The following is a 26,904-nucleotide window of genomic DNA, read 5'->3' as shown; positions in this document are numbered from 1 at the left end:
TGACCTGCACCTATTACTACTGTCAAGCAGAGCGCTGAACAACTGAATCTGTTATAGTTTGCTTCCTTACAGTAGTTACTTTACCCTTAGTTTCCATGTATATTTCAGTGTTATACCGTGACTCTCTCATAATTACACTCTAAGGGGGGGGGGGGGGGGGGGGTGGAAATGCACCACAAAGAAATTATCAGAATGGAACAGAAATCGATAGATGGGATATACGTGTACAGACAAACGAAGATTACAATTTCAGAAAAAAAATGGAAGATATATAATGTGTTGGTCCATCTCTGCCCCTTATGCAAGCAGTTATTCAGCTTGGCATTGATTTGTAGTGTTGTTGGATAGAATATGGCACGATATCCATGAGGACATCCAACAACTCTATCAATGATAAGCCAAATAACTGCTTGCATAAGGGCCAGAGGTGGACTAATGCTTTATTGATTTTCTCAATTTGTGAAGCTCTTTCTCTTGAATAAATCATCCAGTGTTTCTGAAATTATAATAATTTGTTCGTCTGCACATGTAAGACACATCGATTTCCATCCCATTTAGATAATTCCTTCAAGGTGTGTCCCTTTTTTTGTCTTGGAGTGTATTTTCTGAAAAATAGTAATTTACTTTCAAAGATAGCAATGGTATGTGGTTTTCTTTTATATCATTGGAAGATCTTCCTTGAGAAGTTTCAGTGTAATGACCTCAACTAGTGTGTTCCATGTGGAATAGGACATTTTAATTGCATACTTTTCTCCTTTTTCAGCTATTTGGGCTTGGGGCTGATGGCTGCTCGGAAGGGGGTCCTGTTGCAGGGCAACAAGTCTGATGTAAAGGAAATCCACAGTGACTGTGTAAACCCCATCATCAATGGCAAAGAGTGGACCTTCAGTGGAAGTACATATCTTGTGAGGTACGCTGCTTTAAAGCTCTCTCCGCAAAATATTTTTGTCAGATTGGTATGGTATCTTGGTCTGAGGTAAACTGGCTGTAAAATGAGCATATTTAAAGTGTGATAGTGTTCTATATTTGGACTTCTCACCTGACAATAACTGATGGTTTGGTTTTTGTAGTATTTTTAACTCTACTGGACATTCTATACCAGCAGGTATCAGTAAATCTCACTGACTTTTTTGGATTTCAGAATTGATGATGTTTTCAGGTTTCCATTCACGTCATCGTGTTGGAGTGTGACCTCGCCCCACCCCACCCTTTACACACACAGTAGGCACTGCGTACATGTAGTGTTACAAATACTGTACTGGAGCATGTCCTGTGTGTGTGTGTGTGTGTGTGTGTGTGTGTGTGTGTGTGTGTGTGTCGCGCGCGCGAGCTCTCTGGGGATTTCTCTGTTAGTAGTTAAATCAAAAAGAAAGTATATGGAAGAAAATTGACAAATATAAAAACAATCATATTAAAAATGTTTGATTGTGATAATAGAAAACTGCTGCTGAGTGTGATAGTATGGAGGATTTAGTGAATGGAACATCATTGTAATAAGGGTGAAAAAGGTCAAGCTGAGAGAGAAATCTTTGGAGAGAGGACACACCATTGAATTGAATTGAAGTTGAGTGCTGTCAAGCATATAGATCTGAAAGAAGCTAAAAAGCTGTAGAAGCTTTTAATTTCCAATTTTTTATTCTACACAGAAATCGAAGAATGAGATAAATCATCACATACACACCCTGTGCCTTTAGAAGGGGTGGGGCAGTGGGTGACGGAAGCTACTGTTGATGAATGGAGTCTAAGGACAGCAAATCTCCAGGAGAATATAGTACTTCTGTGTAATTCCCTGTAAAAATTTAATTTTCTATAGATTGTTGAAGGGTCCAATTTATTTATTTTTGTGTAAGTTGCACATTGTGAAATAATTTCATAAAAGTGATTTTCTGTGCAAAACGTTGTTGGGCCACAAGGTGCAGTCCATCTTATAATCTCATGGCTGCAAGGAACCAGGTTATGATATATTATTTTATAACAGTACCACACCCTGATTAATTTCCTCAAACCAATATTTGAAAACCCATTATCAGTGATACATACAAATTTATTACATAATTAAGTAGTTTTTAATATTTAACTCATGTTCAAATATATTTACTGCAATTGTTGTTACAGTGGTCCTCCACCAGACAGGGCAGTCTACCAAGAAATCAAAGGTGGTGCCAACAAGGTTGGTGAAAAGAAGCCAATAGTAGATTGGAAGCGCTGTTCCCAGTTAGTCCGGGCTTATGTGGCTGGGAAAGTGGAGAAGCCCCAACCAGTTGAGCTCAATCGAAAGGATCGTACGATCAATGCATTCTCTTACTATTTTGACCGGGCAACAGAGTTTGGTCTCATTGGTAAGTGAGCAATTATCTTGCGGTTGTTCTCTGTGGTACATCATCTCTATCAGTAGGATGTTACAAAAATTTTTGTAGTAGACTAAGAAAAGATTTTGTTCTGTTGCTTGTTTCAAATGAATGAGGAGGAAATTGAAGAGGGGATTTGGTGTTGACTAATTGTTTCAGATGAACTGATGACATTAAAAGCTTTTGAAGTGGGCATGTCTTGATGAATATTGTTTTCTTAATTAAACTATAACACTCACAAACATATACACTCCTGGAAATTGAAATAAGAACACCGTGAATTCATTGTCCCAGGAAGGGGAAACTTTATTGACACATTCCTGGGGTCAGATACATCACATGATCACACTGACAGAACCACAGGCACATAGACACAGGCAACAGAGCATGCACAATGTCGGCACTAGTACAGTGTATATCCACCTTTCGCAGCAATGCAGGCTGCTATTCTCCCATGGAGACGATCGTAGAGATGCTGGATGTAGTCCTGTGGAACGGCTTGCCATGCCATTTCCACCTGGCGCCTCAGTTGGACCAGCGTTCGTGCTGGACGTGCAGATCGTGTGAGACGACGCTTCATCCAGTCCCAAACATGCTCAATGGGGGACAGATCCGGAGATCTTGCTGGCCAGGGTAGTTGACTTACACCTTCTAGAGCACGTTGGGTGGCACGGGATACATGCGGACGTGTATTGTCCTGTTGGAACAGCAAGTTCCCTTGCCGGTCTAGGAATGGTAGAACGATGGGTTCGATGACGGTTTGGATGTACTGTGCACTATTCAGTGTCCCCTCGACGATCACCAGTGGTGTACGGCCAGTGTAAGAGATCGCTCCCCACACCATGATGCCGGGTGTTGGCCCTGTGTGCCTCGGTCGTATGCAGTCCTGATTGTGGTGCTCACCTGCATGGCGCCAAACACGCATACGACCATCATTGGCACCAAGGCAGAAGCGACTCTCATCGCTGAAGACGACACGTCTCCATTCGTCCCTCCATTCACGCCTGTCGCGACACCACTGGAGGCGGGCTGCACGATGTTGGGGCATGAGCGGAAGACGGCCTAACGGTGTGCGGGACCGTAGCCCAGCTTCATGGAGACGGTTGCGAATGGTCCTCGCCGATACCCCAGGAGCAACAGTGTCCCTAATTTGCTGGGAAGTGGCGGTGCGGTCCCCTACGGCACTGCGTAGGATCCTACGGTCTTGGCGTGCATCCGTGCGTCGCTGCGGTCCGGTCCCAGGTCGACGGGCACGTGCACCTTCCGCCGTCCACTGGCGACAACATCGATGTACTGTGGAGACCTCACGCCCCACGTGTTGAGAAATTCGGCGGTACGTCCACCCGGCCTCCCACATGCCCACTATGCGCCCTCGCCCAAAGTCTGTCAACTGCACATACGGTTCACGTCCACGCTGTCGCGGCATGCTACCAGTGTTAAAGACTGCGATGGAGCTCCGTATGCCACGGCAAACTGGCTGACACTGACGGCGGCGGTGCACAAATGCTGCGCAGCTAGCGCCATTCGACGGCCAACACCGCGGTTCCTGGTGTGTCCGCTGTGCCGTGCGTGTGATCATTGCTTGTACAGCCCTCTCGCAGTGTCCGGAGCAAGTATGGTGGGTCTGACACACCGGTGTCAATGTGTTCTTTTTTCCATTTCCAGGAGTGTATATTATACTGTAATTTAACAGTCTCCCATGTAAAAAAATATTTTTTGGGCCATTATTGCTGAACACTTAATTCATACATCAGCAAACTCCCACATGCTGGTCTTGCCAGTCAAATAATTTGATTGATAACTTAAAGACATTGTAAGATTCTGCAAATGGAAAGCAGCTGTACCTTCAACATGACTTGCGGTGTAGATGATGATCATTTGTTCTCATACATTGATCCTTTGTTTCAGATCCATTCAGTGGTGGAGTTGTCACAGTTAAGCAGTTTGAGGATGCTGCCAAGAAAAGTAAGTGACTGCCCATACTTTTTTTGCACAGTCAGCTTTGTGGAAAAGTCAGATTTTTATTTCATAGTGGTGGGCAAAAATACGAACAATATTTTATATAAAAATGGCACCACAAGAAACTTTGTTCTGAAGTTGAAATTTGACTGTTGAAAAAACCTGTGAAACATTATAGTAGGCTTTTAAAATTTCAGATAATCTGTCCCAATGAAATTAATAAATTTCATAAATTACCATATTTTAGTTTTATCATCATTGGTATTGTATCATAGCTGTATTTCGTAGTCCAGTAAATTGCTGGCACTTCTTTTTATAGTATGTATTACTTGCCACTTGTCAAATAGATTTTTCTTTATTGGGTAACTAGACTAGTAGACTTTTAAAAATAGTCGGATGCTGCAAACGGAAGAGACCATCAGCGTGACTTGCTGTGCAAATGATAGATGAAGGATACTCTGTCATGTGGTGATGTCACATATCATAAACAAAATATATTTGCCTTTTTTAATAAAATATTGATATCGCTTGCCTCTAGTTAGCTAGCCATCTACAGTTCTGGAATGCTGTTATCAAGTGATGATCTATGCATTAAATTAAACATAAAGTAATTTGATAATTCCCTTAAGTGAATTTTCCTTTTGATGCAGTGGAATGTGGATGTCATTATTATATTAATCTGACTTGGTATAGGATAGAACCTTATTTTGAGCCAACATCATTGTTTCTCTATAGTTGTGGGTTACTCATTTGCTTCCTGTGTTCATTAAAACATAGTTTTTATTTTTCCTAGAGAAGGATCAGCTTATAAAGAGTTAAAATGTCTCACCAAATTCTTAATTTCTCAGGTTGTGAAACGCCAAATGCTGAGCAGCCCTTCATGTGTCTTGATCTGACGTTCATCACTGTGCTGCTGCAGGATGGCTTTGGTTTGAAGCCAGAGAAGTCATTAAATGTAAGTGACACTTGGTGAAAATGCCATATGAATTTGATGAATCAATTTACTTAATTAACATTTCGATTTTTTGATAAGCTTTTTTTTTTTATTTTGTCTAAGAAACTATGTATTTGGAATAAGTAAATATTGCCTGTAGTTGGAAAACAAATAATCTACTTGAATCCAGATTTTGATGGTTGCGTCCCTCATTTATATGGCCAGGATCTCGCAAGGAATCTTTCATGCATCCAAAATTGCAAAAGTTCTTGTGAAGAAATTTTGATTTTTGAATACAGTTCAGACATTTATAGTCTTGAAGTTGTATGGTAGTATTATAGCAGGAGATGCTAACCTGTTAGGTTTAACACATCTTTTGTTCATATAACAAATCCATATCTGAATGGCTGTTTGTATTTACTCTTAATACTGTGAAATTGAGGAAACTGTTCAGAAAATCATGTTCTGTACCTTCATTAGTTTGAGGGCTATCCAGAAAGAAATAGATATTTGAAATAAAAAATTAACAATATGGAAAAACCAAATGTTATTACATACATTGTAAAGGAACACTCTTAAACTATTTTTCTGCATAGTCACCATTAAAATTGAGGCACGTATCATACTGTGGCACAAGTTTTTCAGTACTGTCTCTTTAGAAATCTGCTGTCTGCGATTGTGAACATTGGCTTATACCAGCAAGCAGTTCGGCATGTTTCAAAGTGTTGTATAGTGAGCCATGTCATTGTGGGAAGAGGTGGTAGTCGCTTGGTACCAAATCCGGGCTGTATGTTGGATGATCAAACAACTTCCATCCAAAACCCCATATGCTCTCTCTGGTTTGATTGGCAGTGTGTGGATGTGCGTTGTTGTGGGAAAACAAAAGTTTTGCGCCACGTTTTCCCCGCCACATATTTTGTATCACCAGCCTTAACTTTGTCAATATTTGACAATACCTCTCTGAGTTAGTTGTGACTTGTTCAAGGAAACCAATAATAATCATTCCCTAACACAGTAGCTATGATCTTTGCTGCTGAAAGCGTTTGCAAACACTTCCTTAGTTTCTTGGGGGAATTTATTTTGTCATTCCATCAGTGACCTTTTTTGGTTCACAAAATCTACTTCACCCAAGTCTTGTCCCCAGTTACAATACGACGAACTCTGTATCATTTCTCTCGTAATCTTTGAGGAAGATCAGTGCTGCATTAAGTCTGTTGTTTATGGTCTTCCATCAGGATTTTGGGAACACACCTTTCACAAAAATTGTGGTACCCTAACTTCTCTGCCACCATTTCATGCACCAGACCCCTTCAAATTTGGAAAAATGTCGCGAAAGTTCCGTAATTGTGAAGCAATGATTTTCATGAATTTCGTCATTGATTTTCATCACCAGTTTGTCAGTCACAAGGCTAGGCCTACCACTGCATTCCTCATCATGAGCATTGGTATGGCAGTTTTTAAAATAAATGCACCATTACCTCATTTGACTTTCACTCGTTATTCCATTTCTGTACACATCACAATGGTTGCAATAAATTTCAGTTGGTCTGCAGTTTTTTACCAACAAAAACCTAATCGTGGAACGCACCTCACAAGTGATGAGATTTTCTATTACAGCACACATTTTAACCCATCACAGAAAGCAAAGTAGCAGAGACATAGACTGTACGCTACCACTGCAGGATGCGTACTGAGCGTAGGGGCGTATGGCACAAAGATGGCAACTGCAGCCCCTCCCACTGCTGCGCTAAACCAAACCATCTGTTACTTTTTGGATAGCCATTGTATATATCCTGCCCATTCCTGTTGCAGAATATCTATAGTCTGATGTGGTGTGTTGAATAATGTTGTTACATGGTGTGGAATTGTGGAACAAACTGCAATGCATTCTTGTTCTCTTGAGGTGATAGTGCTGCTGAGATGCCACTGTTTCATAAATGTCATATCTTGTTTCATTTACATGCAGTGGAAATGACAGCTGTCATTTAATTTAATTGCTTTGCAACAGTGTGTTTACTAAAGACACTTCAAATTGGTTGACAGTTTCTTATAATAATTTTATTTATTTAGTGACTTGTTTATTGAAACTCTGAGTGAATGGATAAAACTGCAGACTTCATAAAGAAGCCTGTCACCTGTCAACGTTTGTTTCCTGAGTATTAGATATGTCCAGCTAGGAATTGTTTCACTCTTGGACTTGGATGTGGAAGGACTGCAGTTCAAATTCGTTTCTGACTATACTGCTTGGAGTTTTCCATGGTATTCCTTGATGACTTAGAAAAGTGCCGGGATCATTCCTATTCCTATTTCCTTCCCATTCTTCTCCAAATGAACTTATTCTCCAACTGTGGTGAATTCAGTTTCGGTGGGATGTTAAATTCTTATGTTTCCTCCAATTTCTCAAACACATTGTAAGAAGGCTTGGACTATATGTTCGAGTAAGTGTGTGTTTACTAGCTTCTTTCCTCAGACTGACAGTATATGGTGAGAAATTTCCAAGGAGGTCATAGTTATTCTGTACAATACCCCAGGCATTCTCTTCATTGGTTTAGTGGATTTGAGACAATTGATGGATTGGCTTCTCTAGTTGATGTTCTTTTGGTTCTAATTTGGGCTTTTCAACAATCTGGTCAGCCTGTTTTGTATGTCTCTTTAAGTCACGTCTCTCTCTCTCTCTCTCTCTCTCTCTCTCTCTCTCTCCATGTGAATGAGGTGTTACATAGCTGAAACAGAGCATATTACAAAGTGCTGTCTGGACATAAGAGTGGTCACTCATTTGTGTGCATTTTGTGCTTTCTAGGAGCTTAGGGACTACTTTTAATAATGGGTGTTGAAACTACATTGAGAGAAATGTAAGTGGAAATCTTTGAGCCCACATGTAGGCAGCCATTGGTCTGAAAATTATTTGAACTGCACAGTGCTTTACATTTCATCAAGGTCCAAACCATCTCACCCAACCAATTTTAAATAGAGCTCAAGAGACAGCCACACAATAAAGGAATTTACTTGGGCTGGCTATATTTGTTTCTCACCATGGCAAAGATCAGCAGCAGAAGGGAAAATCCTTAGGTCACATTCACCCAATGTGAGCAGTTAAGCATTAAAAAGTGATTTGAAAATGAGAGTTTTGACTGATATTTATAAATGACTTATTAGATGACAACATGTAGCAGAAAGTTGCAACCAGCTCTGCTTTATTGGCACAGTTTCTGGAAAGTCTCTCTCACTCAAGAGTGTTATTTCTGAGGAATTGCTACATATTGCAATTCACACAGGAGGAATGTGGTCTTCTGGTCTAAGGAAAATCTCATGATGCATGAGGGTTGGAAAGGAACACATTCTGGGTTAAGATAGAGGCTGGAATGTCATCACAGTACCTGGTTGGACCTCATCACACCAGGCAACTCGTTATGGGGAATAATGAAGCCCCATGTGGCTAAATGTTGCTACAAGACTAATGAAGGCATTTTTAAAAGAGTTCAGGAACCCTTTCTATGTGCAGCTCCTGAGGTGCTCCGTAAGAAAATGACTCGTAGATATCTGTATAAGGTGCGATAGTGCACATACAGATCTGCTGGATACATGGATTTTGTGTGTATACTCTATTGATGTAGGAGTATGGGGACTTTCTGGGCACACTGTATTCGCAAAGAAGCATAGTTCATTTACTTACTTGTAGCCCAATTTAGATTTTGTCATGTTTCCTTGTTTACTCTCCTTTTCAGTGTAATTTCAGCCAATACCAGGATACTTAAAACAGCATACAGTCAGATTCTAAATTCTATTTTAATAAGTCTGTTGCCTGAATTGACAGCCACTTCTGAATGGCCATTGTTGTGGTGCTGACTGTTGTTTATTTTTACTGACAGTTCAGCAGTTCAACTAAAAAACTCATCACCCCTTTTTCTGTACTACTCAACTGCTAGACTGCAGACAGCATGTGTACATAACTTTGACTTCTTTAAGAATTTCACAAACAACGTATGTTGCAACTTGAGGAACCTCATCGGGCAAGGAAAAAATAATAAAGCGTATGTTTTCTGGAACTTCTGCATCAAATTTCTGAACCAAGTCTGCATGGATGATGGCCACCTTTAACTGCTGTAGCCCATTTTTTTACCATTGCATTGTTGATACGGCTTCCTCTGTAAACTTCTCTGATCTGCCAATTAATTTTTACCACTTTCGTGGCTTCTATGCATAGAAGATTGATCACAATTTATCATTAACACTTGGCAGTATTTTTAAAAGATTAAGTCATTTTAAATAATGACCAATGAATTTAGTTGGCTATGAATGCTTCAGTTAGGGTACTGCTGGTAACTAAGATATATGCAGGTACTTACAGTGCATTGTGCAGTTTTCCAGCTGCAGCCCTGTAGTATGTATTTATAAAAAGGAACTTATTTTTAAAAACAAACTTTGTTCAGTTATCCAAATACTCCATTCTGAATACAGCTTTTCTTATTTTTTTCAGTTGTACAAGAAAATTGATGGTCATGAGATCAGCTGGGCTCTTGGTGCTGCATTCCATATCCTACAAAATGGATTGTGATAGTTGGCCAACACCATTAACATATTGTTGTTTGATTCTTCTCTCCATTTTATTTTCCTGTTGTTTTAACTGTTCCAAAGTATTAGCCCAATGATGTGCCTTACCTGTGTGTGTGTGTGTGTGTGTGTGTGTGTGTGTGTGTGTGTGTGTGTGTGTGTGTGCGCGCAGATTTGTTTCTGTGGATAACTGTACAATATTAAGTTTTAGTAGTCTTGTTTATATACTGTTACATGTGACCAGTGAAATCAGTATTTTGATAAAAGTTTTTACAGATTTGAAATATTTCCATCTGATATTAGGTACATGTATTGTTGTTAAAGAGGGGGGTAAGACAAATTCAAGAGTTGTTTCATAAATCATTTGAAGACATGGTTCTCATTACGTAAACAATGTGTCATCCAGCATCCTTCATTACCTGTAGTTCCTGAATTTTTAGATCGCGATTTCTGTAGAAGGAAACTTTTGTAATAGTGGTCAAGATATATTGTGATAGAAAATGCATATCTGTCTGTTAATTAAACTTCATTATAGACAAAGACAGGTGCATATATTTTGAAAATGCACTGAAATTTACTGCATGCATCAAATGCTATCAAGTGTAAAGCAGTGGTAGGATAATTTATTGATTTTAAATTTTCGATAAAGTTTATATGCCAATGTAGAATATTCTTGGGTTATTTCCTTTAAATTTTGCACATCTATTTCATCTCATATTCTGGATTTTTATATCAGATAAATAATTTCATCTTAAGTAATGGGCAGGTTTTTATATTTTGTGGCATTTGAACAGCTTTATGGGTGATAGTGATAATGCCCTCTATGCTATGAGGACTTGTTGGCCTGCATTTCAAGTGGCTGTGACAGAGCAACATGCCAGAATGATGTTATTGTTGAAGACTTTAGTTTGGGGACCAGACTTAAGAAAGTGTTGTGGCTATTGTCAGTAACATGTTCATGAAGAGTGTTTATGATTATCTTCAGTATTCAACCAAGAAATACTATTGAAATGTTCAAAACATGTGATTAATTAGTCTAAAGTAGTTTTGATGGCAAAATCTACTAAGGCCATTCATTATTAGAAGTATTAAAGAATCTGCTGAGGACAAGCTTTGAAAGGAAATGATAGTTTTCTCTCATCCAAAATAAGGGAGTGTGTGTTTGTGTGCTTTCACTAATTTGATCATATTTTTGTTATCTACCCAAGTTATATTTTGTTCCACAGATAATGCAGAATCATGATCATTTTCATAAAAAAAAACTTACTTTGCATTTATTGTTTACATTGTGTCCTGAAATTTGTCATCTCTGTAACATTTTATCATAGTGTGTTATTTTAAGAACAACAGTTGTGATATGTTAGACCTTTAATTATAAAATGGTATATTTTTAAATGTGTAGATGAAACAGTGTTGTTACTGTATCTTATAAAATTTCATTCTTTTTGTTGCTTTTGTGGCAGAGATCACACATTTATTTATTCTTGTTTTATTGCTGTGCCTGAAAGAGAAATGGTTGTGAAGAAATATGGGATTTGTAAATGGTTATCTTGCAGACTGTGCACCTGTTTTGAATCACCTTAACCAGCACTCTTTATTTTTGGTTGTTCTATTCAAAATTAAGAAAATAGTCTTCCATAATAACTCAATAAAATTGGACAGTTTCATTCTGACTTGTATATCTTTTATTTACTAGTCGTTAACACATACCTGGCATTTATCAAAGATATATTTTCAAAATGAGGTTGGTTATTCAGATAAGCTATGTCAATATATTTATTTGTTTGTAGTCACCTTATAGCGGATATGCTGAGTTGCAGATAGGCACAACAAAAAGGCTCTCGCAATTACAGCTTTCGGGCATTAAGGCCTTCGTCAACATTAGAAAACACACAAACACACACATACACATGCACGTGCGTGCATAAACGCAACTTGCACACAACTCGCATACATTCCATCCTGGATTTTCCATTGTTTTATTTATTAGTTTGGTAATATATATTGATTTTAATAATCCAAATACCAGACTGTGAGCCATTTTTCAAGGTTCTAATCGCATATGTGAGATAATGTGTGTCATTTAAGTAATGTTTTGGTGCTTTATTGGCAACTAAATCATGAAAAGGTAATTCTGTCATATATTGAACTGCTGTAACTTACACACAATAGGTATTTGCAACCTACATAATCTGAAGCTCATAAAAGTTTCAAATTGTATTCCTCCATTCGAACCTCAGAATTACACTGTGTCCAGAAGTTTGACAGTGGTGGGAATTCTAAGAAATCACAATACATAAGAGATACGGTAGCGAGATATGAGCTTTCAGATTTCTGTAAAATTAAATTAAGTTAATTTTCAAAATGTATCCACAGCACAGTGTTTAGAAATTGGGTGGTAGCTCAGTTAGTTGGGAGGGAATGTGGTTGTGGAAATTGGTCGTATTACTCTGTTGAAGAAAATGTCCTATCATTCACTGGCAAAGATCTCAGAAAACTATCTAGTATGTAGACCTAGATGGCAGAAAAGGATCTGAACACTACTGCTAAAAGTCCAGCACTGTAATTGTTGTCTCTAGAAAATGAACATGCTGAACATCAGAAATGTTTGATGGACATTAAAATAGTGTGACAGGACTGCTACTTTTCATGGCAGACTATTGCTACAGCCCTGTGATGCTGTTTGCAGGCAACTACATCTACACCCATACTCTGTGAAGTGCATGGTAGAGTGTCCTTCCCATTGTACCTATTTTTAGGGTCTCTTCCCATTACATTACATTCATATATGGAGCTTGGGAAGAATGGCTTTTTAAATGTGGTTTGTCGGCTGTTATTAATCTAATCTTCACAAAATCCTATTTCAACAAATTCTTGAGAATTTTCGTACATCCATTCCTGATCTTGTAATCTCCCTCTTCCTTCCATCTATTGGCCACATTAAACAATGCCCAATCCAAGTAATCAATAAGCAAAGTCTTTTATGAAGATTTGAGAGGAGCGAACAGTAAAATAACTTTCAAGTTTACGTAGTTTGTCGTGTTAAAATGGCTCCACTTCTTCTTGTCTAGGCATCTCTTGAAGCTGAAAATCTAATGTTGGGTCCTTATGGTTGGTTTGAACTAAATAAATTGGAAGATTGTTGTTGCAGAATTTTTATGGAAATATACTAAAATGAGAGAAAATCAGTGGAAAATATATCATTCAGTATTTTGATTTTTCGCATTAACAAAGTCAAAATTACATTGTTGCGCCTTATTCCAAAGGATTTACAATTTTTCTTAACAAATGAATTCCTACTAGTTTTCGTTACATTATTAATTTTGATTATTATTTCACAAATGAATCCAGAAATAAACATAATAAACAGTACAGGATTTGGTAATTAGTAATAAAAATTTTAAGTGTGCAAATAATAGATACTTTCAAATGTTTCTACAAAAAAAATAATTTTAACTGTACACTCAGAACTAGTACTTGTCGATTATAACATTGAAACTAAAATCTTTTATAAAGTAATTCCTTTTCATAAATTTTAGCTTGAAATATAACATACTGTGTATAAAATTATATGGAAGTTTTCAAAAAAGCAACTGAGATAATATTGACCTGTCCAAAATTTGAAAAATAATATTGGTATCAACAACTGCTGTTGAGGAAAAGTAATGCTGGAGAAGGATGTCTTGTTACAGTGTAATGGATATCAGGAATTATGGGCAAAGTTTAAACTGATTGTACGAGGGCAGTTCAATAAGTAATGCAACACATTTTTTTTTTTTCTGAAACAGGGGTTGTTTTATTCAGCATTGAAATACACCAGGTTATTCCTCAATCTTTTAGCTACACAACACTATTTTTCAACGTAATCTCCATTCAATGTACGGCCTTACGCCACCTTGAAATGAGGGCCTGTATGCCTGCACGGTACCATTCCACTGGTCGATGTCGGAGCCAACGTCGTACTGCATCAATAACTTCTTCATTATCCGCGTAGTGCCTCCCACGGATTGCGTCCTTCATTGGGCCAAACATGTGGAAATCCGATGGTGCGAGATCGGGGCTGTAGGGTGCATGAGGAAGAACAGTCCACTGAAGTTTTGTGAGCTCCTCTCGGGTGCGAAGACTTGTGTGAGGTCTTGCGTTGTCATGAAGAAGGAGTTCGTTCAGATTTTTGTGCCTACGAACATGCTGAAGTCGTTTCTTCAATTTCTGAAGAGTAGCACAATACACTTCAGAGTTGATCGTTTGACCATGGGGAAGGACATCGAACAGAATAACCCCTTCAGCGTCCCAGAAGACTGTAACCATGACTTTACCGGCTGAAGGTATGGCTTTAAACTTTTTCTTGGTAGGGGAGTGGGTGTGGCGCCACTCCATTGATTGCCGTTTTGTTTCAGGTTCGAAGTGATGAACCCATGTTTCATCGCCTGTAACAATCGTTGACAAGAAATTGTCACCCTCAGCCACAAGACGAGCAAGCAATTCCGCACAGATGGTTCTCCTTTGCTCTTTATGGTGTTCGGTTAGACAACTAGGGACCCAGTGGGAACAAACCTTTGAATATCCCAACTGGTGAACAATTGTGACAGCACTACCAACAGAGATGTCAAGTTGAGCACTGAGTTGTTTGATGGTGATCCGTCGATCATCTCGAACGAGTGTGTTCGCACGCTCTGCCATTGCAGGAGTCACAGCTGTGCGCGGCCGGCCCGCATGTGGGAGATCAGACAGTCTTGCTTGACCTTGCGGCGATGATGACACACGCTTTGCCCAACGACTCACCGTGCTTTTGTCCACTGCCAGATCACCGTAGACATTCTGCAAGCGCCTATGAATATCTGAGATGCCCTGGTTTTCCGCCAAAAGAAACTCGATCACTGCCCGTTGTTTGCAACGCACATCCGTTACAGACGCCATTTTAACAGCTCCGTACAGCGCTGCCACCTGTCGGAAGTCAATGAAACTATACGAGACGAAGCGGGAATGTTTGAAAATATTCCACGAGAAATTTCCGGTTTTTTCAACCAAAATTGGCCGAGAAAAAAAATGTGTTGCATTACTTATTGAACTGACCTCGTAAATCACACTATGGAGAAGTATGTGCTGTGGAAGTGGATTAAGGACAGAAAATATTGTGGTTCAATAACAAAATTCAGAAAATTCTGATAAAACATAGATTATTGCACTCTCTGTTAAAAAAAATACAGAAATACCAACAAGCAAAAATTATTTAGAAATTCATGTGTTTATAAAAAGGTCGATGCTCATAGCATTCAACAACTCCCATCACCCTACATTAGCGAAAGACCTTGCTGAGAATCCTAGAAACTTCTGGTTGCACATAAGGTCAATAAGCAGAACATTTTTAAAAAATCATTCACACGACAGGATTGTACAACAGGCCATCACTTGACTACCATACAAACTTCTGTATAGCTAATAATATCTTTGCCAAAGCCAGGCAAACCAGACTGTCGTCTGATTTCCCTCCTAAGTACCACCTGGAATCTATTGTAAAGGCTCATTCTTAGCCAGACAGAATCAATACTGAAAGAACGTCTACAAGTGGAACAAGCCAGCTTTTCCCACAACAGAAGCTGTGAAGCCCAGGTACTCAGCATAACTGGCCCCATCGAAGCAGGGTTCTGACAAGGACTCAAGATGCTGGCCGTCTTTCTAGATTTCACTACTGCATATGATACCTTGTGGAAAGATGGTCTAAGATACTGACTGCACTGCACCATTCCATGCCAGAAACTCTTACACCTTGTCAATAACATGCTATGTGACAGAACCTTCAAAATAGTAATGGGTGATAACATAAATAGGGTCTGGAAAGTTATCACGGCAGCTCTCAAGGACCTGTGCTGGCACCTGCTCTTTTTAACCTGCACATATGAGACATGGCAGAGACAAAATTATATAAATTTGGTTATACTGAGGATCTGGCCATAGCTGTCCAAGCCAGGTGGATGGAAGATACTGACAGTCTCCTTCACAGGAACTTAAAGTTGCTGAGAAATTCTACTGACTGGAGACTGACTGTCAGCACGAGCAAAACAGACACAACCTGTTTTGAATAATAGGGAAGCCTCAAAATCCCTTACGTATAACTAAACACCAAACTGCCTCCCCATAATTAGTTTCTCAAGTATCTTGGCATCATACTGGATTACATCCTGTCCTTAAGGAAACCCCTAGAAGCAACAGCAACTAAAGTCAACACATGCAATGATATCCTGCATAACTTTTGTGGTAGCAGGTGGGGAGCATACACTTTCACACAGAGAGGTCTGCCCTATGACTTATGTACTCTGTCAGCAGATACTGCTCCTCTGTGTGGTGGAACAGCCATGTAAGGAGACTAGGATGTCAGACTAGGCAATACGAGGTGTACCATCAGTGGATGCATCAGAAGTTCACCCATGCTGAACTACATTGCCCCACATCCACTACGCAGGAAGGATATCTTGGACAAACAGTTGGAGGAGGATTCAAAGTGATGCAGAATTGGCAGTGCATGACGACATGTCTTGTACTGGGTGATCAAAAAGTCAGTATAAATTTGAAAACTGAATAAATCACAGAATAATGTAGATAGAGAGGCACAAATTGACACACATGCTTGGAATGACAGTTTTTTTTTATTAGAGCCAAAAAATACAAACGCTCAAAAAAGTCCGACAGATGGCGCTTCATTGACCAGAATAGCAATAATTAGCATAACAAAGTAAGACAAAGCAAAGATGATGTTCTTTACAGGAAATGCTCAATATGTCCACCATCATTCCTCAACAATAGCTGTAGTTGAGGAATAATGTTGTGAACAGCACTGTAAAGCATGTCTGGAGTTATGGTGAGGCATTGGCGTCGGATGTTGTCTTTCAGCATCCCTAGAGATGTCGGTCGATCACGATACACTTGCGACTTCAGGTAACCCTGAAGCCAATAATCGCACGGACTGAGGTCTGGGAACCTGGGAGGCCCAGCATGACGAAAGTGGCGGCTGAGCACACGATCATCACCAAACGACGCGTGCAAGAGATCTTTCACGCATCTACATCTACATTTATACTCCCAAGCCACCCAACGGTGTGTGGCCGAGGGCACTTTACGTGCCACTGTCATTACCTCCCTTTTCCTTTCCAGTCATGTATGGTTCGCGGGAAGAGCAACTGTCTGAAAGCCTCCGTGTGCGCTCGAATCTCTCTAATTTTACATTCGTGATCTCCTTGGGAGGTATAAGTAGGGGGAAGCAATATATTCGATACCTCATCCAGAAACGCACCCTCTCGAAACCTGGCGAGCAAGCTACACCGCGATGCAGAACGCCTCTCTTGCAGAGTCTGCCACTTGAGTTTGCTAAACATCTCCGTAATGCTATCACGGTTACCAAATAACCCTGTGACGAAACGCGCCGCTCTTCTTTGGATCTTCTCTATCTCCTCCGTCAACCCGATCTGGTATGGATCCCACACTGATGAGCAATACTCAAGTATAGGTCGAACGAGTGTTTTGTAAGCCACCTCCTTTGTTGATGGACTACATTTTCTAAGGACTCTTCTAATGAATCTCAACCTGGTACCCGCCTTACCAACAATTAATTTTATATGATCATTCCACTTCAAATCGTTCCGCACGCATACTCCCAGATATTTTACAGAAGTAACTGCTACCAGTGTATCTTCCACTATCATATAATCATACAATAAAGGATCCTTCTTTCTATGTATTCGCAATACATTACATTTGTCTATGTTAAGGGTCAGTTGCCACTCACTGCACCAAGTGCCTATCCGCTGCAGATTTTCCTGCATTTCGCTACAATTTCCTAATGCTGCAACTTCTCTGTATACTACAGCATCATCCGCGAAAAGCCGCATGGAACTTCCGACACTATCTACTAGGTCATTTATATATATTGTGAAAAGCAATGGTCCCATAACACTCCCCTGTTGCACGCCAGAGGTCACTTTAACGTCTGTAGACATCTCTCCATTGATAACAACATGGTGTGTTCTGTTTGCTAAAAACTCTTCAATCCAGCCACACAGCTGGTCTGATATTCTGTAGGCTCTTACTTTGTTTATCAGGTGACAGTGCGGAACTGTATCGAATGCCTTCCAGAAGTCAAGGAATATAGCATCTACATGGGAGCCTGTATCTAATATTTTCTGGGTCTAATGAACAAATAAAGCGAGTTGGGTCTCACACGATCACTGTTTCCGGAATCCATGTTGATTCCTACATAGTAGATTCTGGGTTTCCAAAAACGACATGATATGCGAGCAAAAAACATGTTCTAAAATTCTACAACAGATCGACGTCAGAGATATAGGTCTACAGTTTTGCACATCTGCTCAACGACCCTTCTTGAAGACTGGGACTACCTGTGCTCTTTTCCAATCATTTGGAACCTTCCGTTCCTCTAGGGACTTTCGGTACACGGCTGTTAGAAGCGGGGCAAGTTCTTTCGCGTACTCTGTGTAGAATCGAATTGGTATCCCGTCAGGTCCAGTGGACTTTCTTCTGTTGAGTGATTCCAGTTGCTTTTCTATTCCTTGGACACTTATTTTGATGTCAGCCATTTTTTCGTTTGTGCGAGGATTTAGAGAAGGAACTGCAGTGCGGTCTTCCTCTGTGAAACAGCTTTGGAAGAAGGTGTTTAGTATTTGAGCTTCACGCGTGTCATCCTCTGTTTCAATGCCATCATCATCCCGGAGTGTCTGGATATGCTGTTTCGAGCCACTTACTGATTTAATGTAAGACCAGAACTTCCTAGGATTTTCTGTCAAGTCGGTACATAGAATTTTACTTTCAAATTCACTGAACGCTTCACGCATAGCCCTCCTTACGCTAACTTTGACAGAATTAACCATATGGGACAGAAATCGGTAGATGTGATGTGCCTGCACAGACGAACAAATTATTACAGTTTCAGGAAAAATGAATTATTTATTCAAGCAAAAGAGCTTCACAGATTAAGAAAGTGGTTCAGCTTTAGCTCTTACGCAGGCAGTTATTCAGCTTGGCATTGATTGATAGTATGGTTGGCTGTGCTGCTGAGGGATAATGTGCCAAGTTCTTTCCAATTGGCACATTAGATCACCAGAATCCTGATCTTGTTGTAGGGCCCTGCCCATTATGCTCAAAATGTTGTCAGTTGGGGAGAGATCAGACAGCCTTGCTGGCTAAGGTAGGGTTTGGCAAGCACAAAGACAAGCAATAGAACCTCGCCGTGTGTGGGTGGACATTACCTTGCCGAAATGTAAGCCAAGGATGGTTTGCCAAACACTAATGCTGGGCAAAGTACAAGTGTGTGTGAACACACGGTGCACTGAACACTCCTAACAGTGGGCCTCCACAGCTGACGATCCAAGCATGTGCCGATGTTAACACCCCCAAAATTGACAACTATGACTGAAAAGGGCCCCATGACCGTCAGCACTGGACACTGATGCAGTGGCAGAGCATTGCGCAGTCTGATAAATCTTGCTATCTTCTTCATCATCCCAATGGAAGGGTGTGAATCTGTTGCCTTTCAGGAGATCAGCTCCTCACCCGTACTGTAGGACAGAGACAAGCTGGCGGCAGATCCATTACGCTCTGAGGAATATTCGCGTGGGCATCCACAGGTACAGCTGGGGTTGAGCAAGGCACCACAATGGCCACAGAATATTGTACATTGGTTCCAGACCACATACACCCCTTCATAAAGATAACATTTCTCGATGGCAGTGGCATTTTTCAGAATAATAATGTGCCATGTCACAAGCCAGGAGTTTGATGGAGCAGTTCGAGAAACACAATGGTGAGTTCCAATTGATGTGCTAGCCCCCCAACTCGCCAGATCTGAACCCGATTTAACACATCTGGGATGCAATTGAACGTGGTGTTCAAGCTCATTGCCCGCCTCCCCGGAATTTACAGGAATAAGTGACTTCTATGTGCATATGTGGTGCCATCGTCCTCCGGCAACCTACCGAGGCCTCATTGCTTCCGTGACGTGATGTGTCGCTGCTGTTATCTGTGCCATAGGTGGACACAATGGCTATTAGGTAGGTGGTCATTAAGTTCTGGCTGAGCATTGTATTTATGAGTTTTCATTAAATGAGGAACATATGTCTGCAGCCCTGCAAACACATGTATTGTTATCTTGGAAGACGTAAGTGTCCGGAGCACACTCATTGTGAAGATGTAGTAGAATGGGCAATACACTAAGGACTCTTGCTAATCCAGCCATTCCTTGCACATGTTGGTGCTGGATTAGCGGAAGTGTCGGTTTATTGAGAGTGTTTTAAATTTAGTGCACAGACATAGGGACTATACTCTATTGAATGCAAAGATACATTTATTTTTGTAGAAAACTTTGTCCTCGAATTTGTACATGTGCAGTAGTATCACTCACTATGAAACGTGCCCCAAATTTTTAATTATCACAATGGTGATACATGACGGTAGTATGCTTTATCACACAATGGCTTTACAAGCCTTGCTACAGACTGCATGTTTCTGATTGTTGCATAATGTACTCCAGGAAGATGTATGCAACTTCAGTACCAGCAGTGTGAGATATCTTCATTTTCTGTCCTCCCATGTCCTCTTCTTCATCACATCCATCATAACTTTCATGTACACTTTTGATTAGTACTCGGCAGCAATGGATTACTGCGAAGAATCTCAGGTCAGCTTATCTCTAATTTCAAGTTTCTGTTTGAGATCTAGCATAATTTTGCTTCCTTGTAGAAGCTGTGATACTGAACCACGAAGACAGCCTCAATTGCAAACACCTATAGCACTGTTTAACATTGTAATTGACTAACAACATCCTTATACACAAGAATTGAGCAACTAGAGACTGGATGTGGGACAGATTACTGATGTTAGTGTGAGTTTAGTATACTTGGACACTGAGGATGTTGATATAAACATTCTGGTTCATGATCACAGTAACATGAATGAGTGGGCCTAAGTTATGGTTCAAAAAACATCCCAAAACAACACAGGACCTCATTCTATCTGAAATACACCCTTCACGCACTGCCAGTTAACCATCTCATTGGCCTGTTGATGCACTCAGTGCCTCGGACCATTTAGAAAGAGGCACAATCACGACTTGTCAGACTGTGCTATGTGTCTCCAGTCAACCTGTGTCCAATGTATCTGTCTTATAACTGGGTATGTAGTAAAGGTGTGAGTGAATAGCTCTCTGCTAGAGGTGTGTGGAGGTGCAGACACTCTAGGCAGCCAATCTGTTGCCAAAACTCTTTATTAAGAAACATACATTAACATAGAGCAGTGTATATGCAGCAACCGGTGGGCAATGTCCCTGGGACAGGATTGTGCTGTTGAAGATGCACCGGCAGCACAGGATAGGCCTGCGGGCAGTGATGAGACAGCCAGAAGGCAGGTCTGTGCAGGTGTGCCCAGCAGGACTGCCTGAGTGATAAACACGGAACTGCAGGCTGGAGACTGTCAGCGATCTGAAACAGCCCATTTTTCATATGATTTCAAAGCTAACTTGTTTCACTTGATTAAGTGTTATGTCATTAGGTAGGACCGAAATATGTAATTTTCACTTTTGTGATCTGCAGTATGATTTTCAACAACTGCATGTCAAAGTATTCGCTAATGGTACATCCATCCACTGGTAGGAACATAAATCATTGATTTGTTTGATTGCAATTAGCACTATTCATTTACAAGAAATTGAGTAACAAAAAAAGCACGAATTATAATTTATTTTACTGTCTTAGAAACCCATAACAACTCTGTTTGTCATACTGTCAGCTTACAATACTACTGTTTAACATAGCAACATCTAATTACTATGTAATTACTGTAATTCACAATACAAAATGAATTGAGAATGTAATCAACGTGTTTATTTAGTCTATTGGATAATACATTGAAATGGCTTGTACATTAAAAAATAATTTATTCATATTTGAAGCAGGAAACATGGTAAGAATACTTTGGGATAATGTAGTTTAGTGCAGTTAAAAAAATGTAGCATTGTTTATTTGAGTCATTTCACTTATTTTTCCATGAAAAGGAGAGACATGAATTTGGCCTTGTATCCTATTTAATGTATTTCAATTGTAACCACCAAATGATAACATTTTCTGTAATTTTTAACAACTTCTGTAAATGTAATTAACAAACTTACTACATCTAACAACGTTCCAACTGTCAGCAAATGTATATAATAGAAATCATGTGAGGGGGCCACCAGTACAATGTGAGTTTTTGAGCTGCACTGTGTGACATAACACCAAGTCAAGAAATAAACATTCAGAGTTCTAAATCTGAGTGTGTCTGAATCACTTTTTAACCTTTCACATTATTGGAGGACTATGGGTTTCACTGGTCCATTATCATGTAAGAACTTACAGGAAGAATCAACTGCAGCAGATTAGTGAAAAAAGTTTAATTCGTGCCAACATTTTTCGAACAGTCAGAATTACATAAATCCAACTTTAAGAACTTTTATTTCAGCTACCTTCTTGACGATTAATATTGGTAAAGATTTTTACTTTATCTGTTTTTTTCAATAATTATTGTCCCCAGTGAGGTGGTTATACTGCAGATCCCCCACAGCACAGAGCTGCCTGGAACTCACTGTATGGCTTGGACCTGAGGTGGCAGCTAAGTACTGGTTGCCCGGAGTCAGGCAGTCAGAAGATGGTCATCGGTTCACTGCCCATAGATGCAGGTGATGACTGCATTATAATTACTGTGATGCATGGCGCACCTGGTGGGGGTGTTTTTGTGGAAGAGCCACGTTTCTGTGTCGTGTGAAAACCTCCACAGTAGAGGACGATGACTGGGGTTCGGCTGTCGTCATGTGGCAGTCGGTCACCGTCTCAGACTCAGTCAGTGGTGGCTTCTGCTGGTGTTGATGTGTAGGCAGTGTTGACTGGCTGGCAGGTGGTTGCTGCAGTCACATTATGGCTCTGGGCTGCTTTCTGTGACACTGAGGTTCTATGCTGTTACAGTTGTTTGGTCTGCTGGAGATGTGCTGCTCTGTGTCTCGCTGTGAACACTGGGCCTCGTGAGGTACTCAACTCAGAATGTTCACTGCATCCAGTTGTGTTTGCAATGTTCATTCAGACAAATTTCACTTCTTCGGAAACGCTTTCCTTGGCATTGCCAGTTTACATTTTATATCCTGTCTACTTCGACCATCATCAGTTATTTTGCTCCCCGAATAGCAAAACTCATATACTACTTTGAGCCTCTCATTCCCTAATCTAATACCCTCAGCATCACCTGATTTCATTCGACTACGTTCTATTATCCTTGTTTTGCTTTTGTTGATGTTCATCTTATAACCTCCTTTCAAGACACTGTCCATTCCATTCAGCTGCTCTTCCAGGTCTATGCTGTCTGTGACATAATTACATTGTCATCAGCGAACCTCAAAGTTTATATTTCTTCTCCATGGATTTTAATTTCTACTCCGAATTTTTCTTTTGTTTCCTTCACTGCTTGCTCAATATACAGATTGAATAACACCAGGGATAGGATACAACTCTGTCTCACTGCCTTCCCAACCACTGCTTCCCTTTCATGCCCCTTGACTCTTATAACTGCCATCTGGTTTCTGTACAAATTGTAAATAGCCTTTCGCTCCCTGTATTTTACCCATGCCATGTTCAGAATTTGAAAGAGAGTATTCCAGTCAATGTTGTCAAAAGCTTTCTCTAAGTCTACAAATGCTAGAAATGTGGGTTTGCCTTTTCTTAATGTATTTTCTAAGATAAGTCGTAGGGTCAGTATTGCCTCACGTGTTCCAACATTTGTACAGAATCCAAACTGATCTTCCACAAGGTCAGCTTCTACCAGTTTTTCCATTAGTCTGTACAGAATTTTTGTCAGTATTTTGCAGCTGTGACTTATTAAACTGATAGTTCGATAATTTTCACACCTGTCAACACCTGCTTTCTTTGGGATTGGAATTATTATATTCTTCTTGAAGTCTGGGAGTATTTCACCTGTCTCATACATCTTGCTCACTAGATGGCAGAGTTTTGTTAGGCCTGGCTCTCCCAAGGCTGTCAGTAGTTCTAATGGAATGTTGTCTACTCCCGGGGCCTTGTTTCGACTTAGGTCTTTCAGTGCTCTGTCAAACTCATCATGCAGTATCATATCTCCTATTTCATTTCATCTACATTCTGTTCCATTTCTATAATATTGTCCTCAAGAACATCGCTGTTGTATAGACCCTCTATATACTCCTTCCACCTTTCTGCTTTCCCTTCTTTGCTTAGAAATGGGTTTCCATCTGAGCTCTTGATATTCATGCAAGTGGTTCTCTTTTCTCCAAAGGTCTCTTTAATTTTCCTGTAGGCAGTATCTAGTGATATACGCTTCTACATCGTTAGATTTGTCCTCTAGCCATCCCTGCTTAGCCATTTTGCACTTCCTGTCGATCTCATTTGTGAGACGTTTGTATTCCTTTTCGCCTGCTTCATTTACTGCATTTTTATATTTTCTCCTTTCATCAATTAAATTCGATATCTCTTCTATTACCCAAGGATTTATATTAGTTGAAGTTAGCTAATCGCACGTTTAAATAAACATCGCCATACAGTCTACTACGGACCATGTGTTCGTTTAATAAACTTCTCTGAACGTCATCTAGGTCATTTCGGGTTTTTTTCATGGGTCAGTAAAAATCACCCTCTATCTTAGTACAGAGCGGGACACGAACCTAATTCCTTCAGCACTGTAATACAATGTAATGTTAACTATGCCTTAGCGTATGATTTTAGGCTTTTGTCGTGGGTATCATAGTTATCTCGATGGCTTATATCAATGATGCATCATTAACTGATATTTAATGGTAAGGGTGAGGTGCTTGTGATAAATCTTCAGCGTGCCATTACCTTTAGACGGCATACTGGAAGTTATAATACAGAACAGCTAAATACGCTAAAATACGAGGGAAAGCCAAAAAGTAAAGGGACTTTTGAGAAAAGGAATATTTACTTTAATGATAAAAATCTGAAACATACATTATTTTTCTACAGAACCTTCCTGCATCCCAAAGCACTTTGTCCAACGTTTCACAAGTTTTTTGGTTGCATGTGTAATCAATTTTGCACCGCATCAATGATTTATGTATCGGTTGCAAATATTCCTTCCATGAGTGCGTTCTTCAATGGTCCAAACATATGGAAATCGCTTGAAGCCAGGTCTGGACTATATGGCGAGTGTTCCAGCAATTCAAATCCCAACTCATTTACTGTTTCGGCCGGCCGTCTGGTAGAATGTGGCCGAGCATTATCTTGCTGAAGAATGTCACCTTTTCGAAGGTTTCCGCGACGTTTGGATCAGATAATAAGTTTCAGTCTGGTTTGTAACACATCACAATACTTCTCAATGCTCACAGTTTCGCCTCTTGGGCTGAAATGGCCCACAGCTTTCATGTGCCACAGCAGAGTTAGCATAATCTTACCAGCTGACGGTTGACGTTTAAATTTCTTAACTTCCACTGATGATGGGTGTTCCCGAACCATCCTCACAGCCTTACTTTCTGGTTCATGATTATCCACCATGTTTCTTCCACAGTAACGATTTGCTGCAAAAATCCATCTCCCTCAAGATGATAACGGGCCAGTCGTTTACTAGAGCTGTCCATCCTTTGCGCCTTATACTGCGCTGACAATTCTTCCAGTATCAACTTTGTACACACTTTCCGAAAATTGAGCTTGTCGTGTAAGATGCAATACGCTGAACCATGTCCACTGTGATTCGTCTATTTTTCATCACCACACACTCAACTATTTCGAAATTGCCCTCAGTTCTTGACGTCGATGGGCTGCCCGATCTTCCCTCGTCACATAGAGAAGTTCTTCCCTGTTTGAAGCGCTATATCCATGTACAGATCTTGTTTCGCCATATACAACCGTCGCCATACTGCACTTGCATTCACCTGTTGAACATCTCCCGGAAACAAAAATGTGAATCACTGCTCTGATTTCGTCCTTGGAGGCTCTGCCATGCTCCACTGTCTGCTACAATACGTCTAACGTGGGAATGAGAGTGACGCGTTGTATAAAATTATTGTCACAACAGTACTCCAACCCTGGATACTAGCGGTGTTACTAAGCCTTAAGCCGTCGGTACACGGACCGTGCTGTCGAATGTTAACATTGAGCATGCCAAGTTCAATGTGCTGCTGAACGCTCAGGAACGATGCTACTTGTGCATACAGTACGTGGGCCCCAACGTGGTATACGCGATCACAACGCACTCCAGCGGCAGTTTGAGGTATGTTTCTAGTTCGTAAGTCACACTGTTTACTCAGCGGGCACGCGTAAAATTACCACATTAGCTCTATTAAAACGTACATTTCCTCCACCGTCCATGAAAAAGAAAGTACCATGTCCAATCAATAAGGACACAGGCTTATAAAAGTTCCATTACAAACAGTGCAGTACAAATTTGGAGTACTTCTCCGCATAAGATAAACATTATTTCATCATCATCATTCCCACATTTTAAGAAAACCCCAAGGTCACTTTTACTTGAGCACTGTTCCTACCTGGTAGCAGAATCTTTGCAACATGTGAATTACAAAGGGTAAAAGAGAAAGCAACAAAATATCTTTATACAAGTAGTGCAAGCTGTCCTGTAGATTAAGCCAATCGAACAAAGTCAACCCTCAAAAAAAGGTGGACTTATGTTTACATAACATCAAATATTATAGCATATACTTATATTAAACTAATAATAAAGTATCAGAACCTAATCAAAACGCGAATGTTAGGAAAAAAAATTCAGAAGTGTTAAGACGCGAACCACCGCCGCAACAAAACTCATTATTGGACAGAGACACTACTCATTACGCCTTTTTTCCCCATTTTGTTCGGTATTGTTAGTTACGTTCGGTCTGGGCGGACGTCACAAGACATCCTTTCAGGTTGATCGTTGATTCCTTCACTCAGAACACGCTGAGCTACCGTGCCGGCTAAACATGCTCCTTGTGCTTATTCATATTATGTTACCTCTTACTGAAAACGTTAATCGTAGATAATTATGTTACTAATTGAAATTTAATTATAACAAATTGTACCAAGAAAAATGCGTTTTGGGTGGATCTTC

At 40.2% G+C, this 26,904-nt stretch overlaps 1 protein-coding gene across 3 annotated transcripts in view; it reads left to right on the top strand.

Annotated features, from left to right (window-relative positions):
- LOC124551032 (ectonucleoside triphosphate diphosphohydrolase 5) overlaps window positions 1–11,465 on the top strand; it is a 61,270-nt gene extending 49,805 nt beyond the window's left edge. For all 3 annotated transcript variants that reach the window (XM_047125884.1, XM_047125886.1, XM_047125885.1), the window contains exons 8-12: window positions 764–910; window positions 2,116–2,339; window positions 4,257–4,313; window positions 5,156–5,262; window positions 9,719–11,465. In XM_047125884.1, the coding sequence (XP_046981840.1) occupies window positions 764–910; window positions 2,116–2,339; window positions 4,257–4,313; window positions 5,156–5,262; window positions 9,719–9,796 (613 nt within the window). In that variant the 3' untranslated portion in view covers window positions 9,797–11,465. The remainder of the gene's footprint in view (window positions 1–763; window positions 911–2,115; window positions 2,340–4,256; window positions 4,314–5,155; window positions 5,263–9,718) is intronic.
- The last annotated feature ends 15,439 nt before the right edge of the window (window positions 11,466–26,904 follow it).

This window comes from Schistocerca americana, chromosome 9 (assembly GCF_021461395.2).
Source record: "Schistocerca americana isolate TAMUIC-IGC-003095 chromosome 9, iqSchAmer2.1, whole genome shotgun sequence".
Lineage (NCBI taxonomy): Eukaryota > Metazoa > Arthropoda > Insecta > Orthoptera > Acrididae > Schistocerca > Schistocerca americana.
Note: the sequence above shows the minus strand (reverse complement) of the source record. Positions and strands in the feature narration are given on the sequence as shown.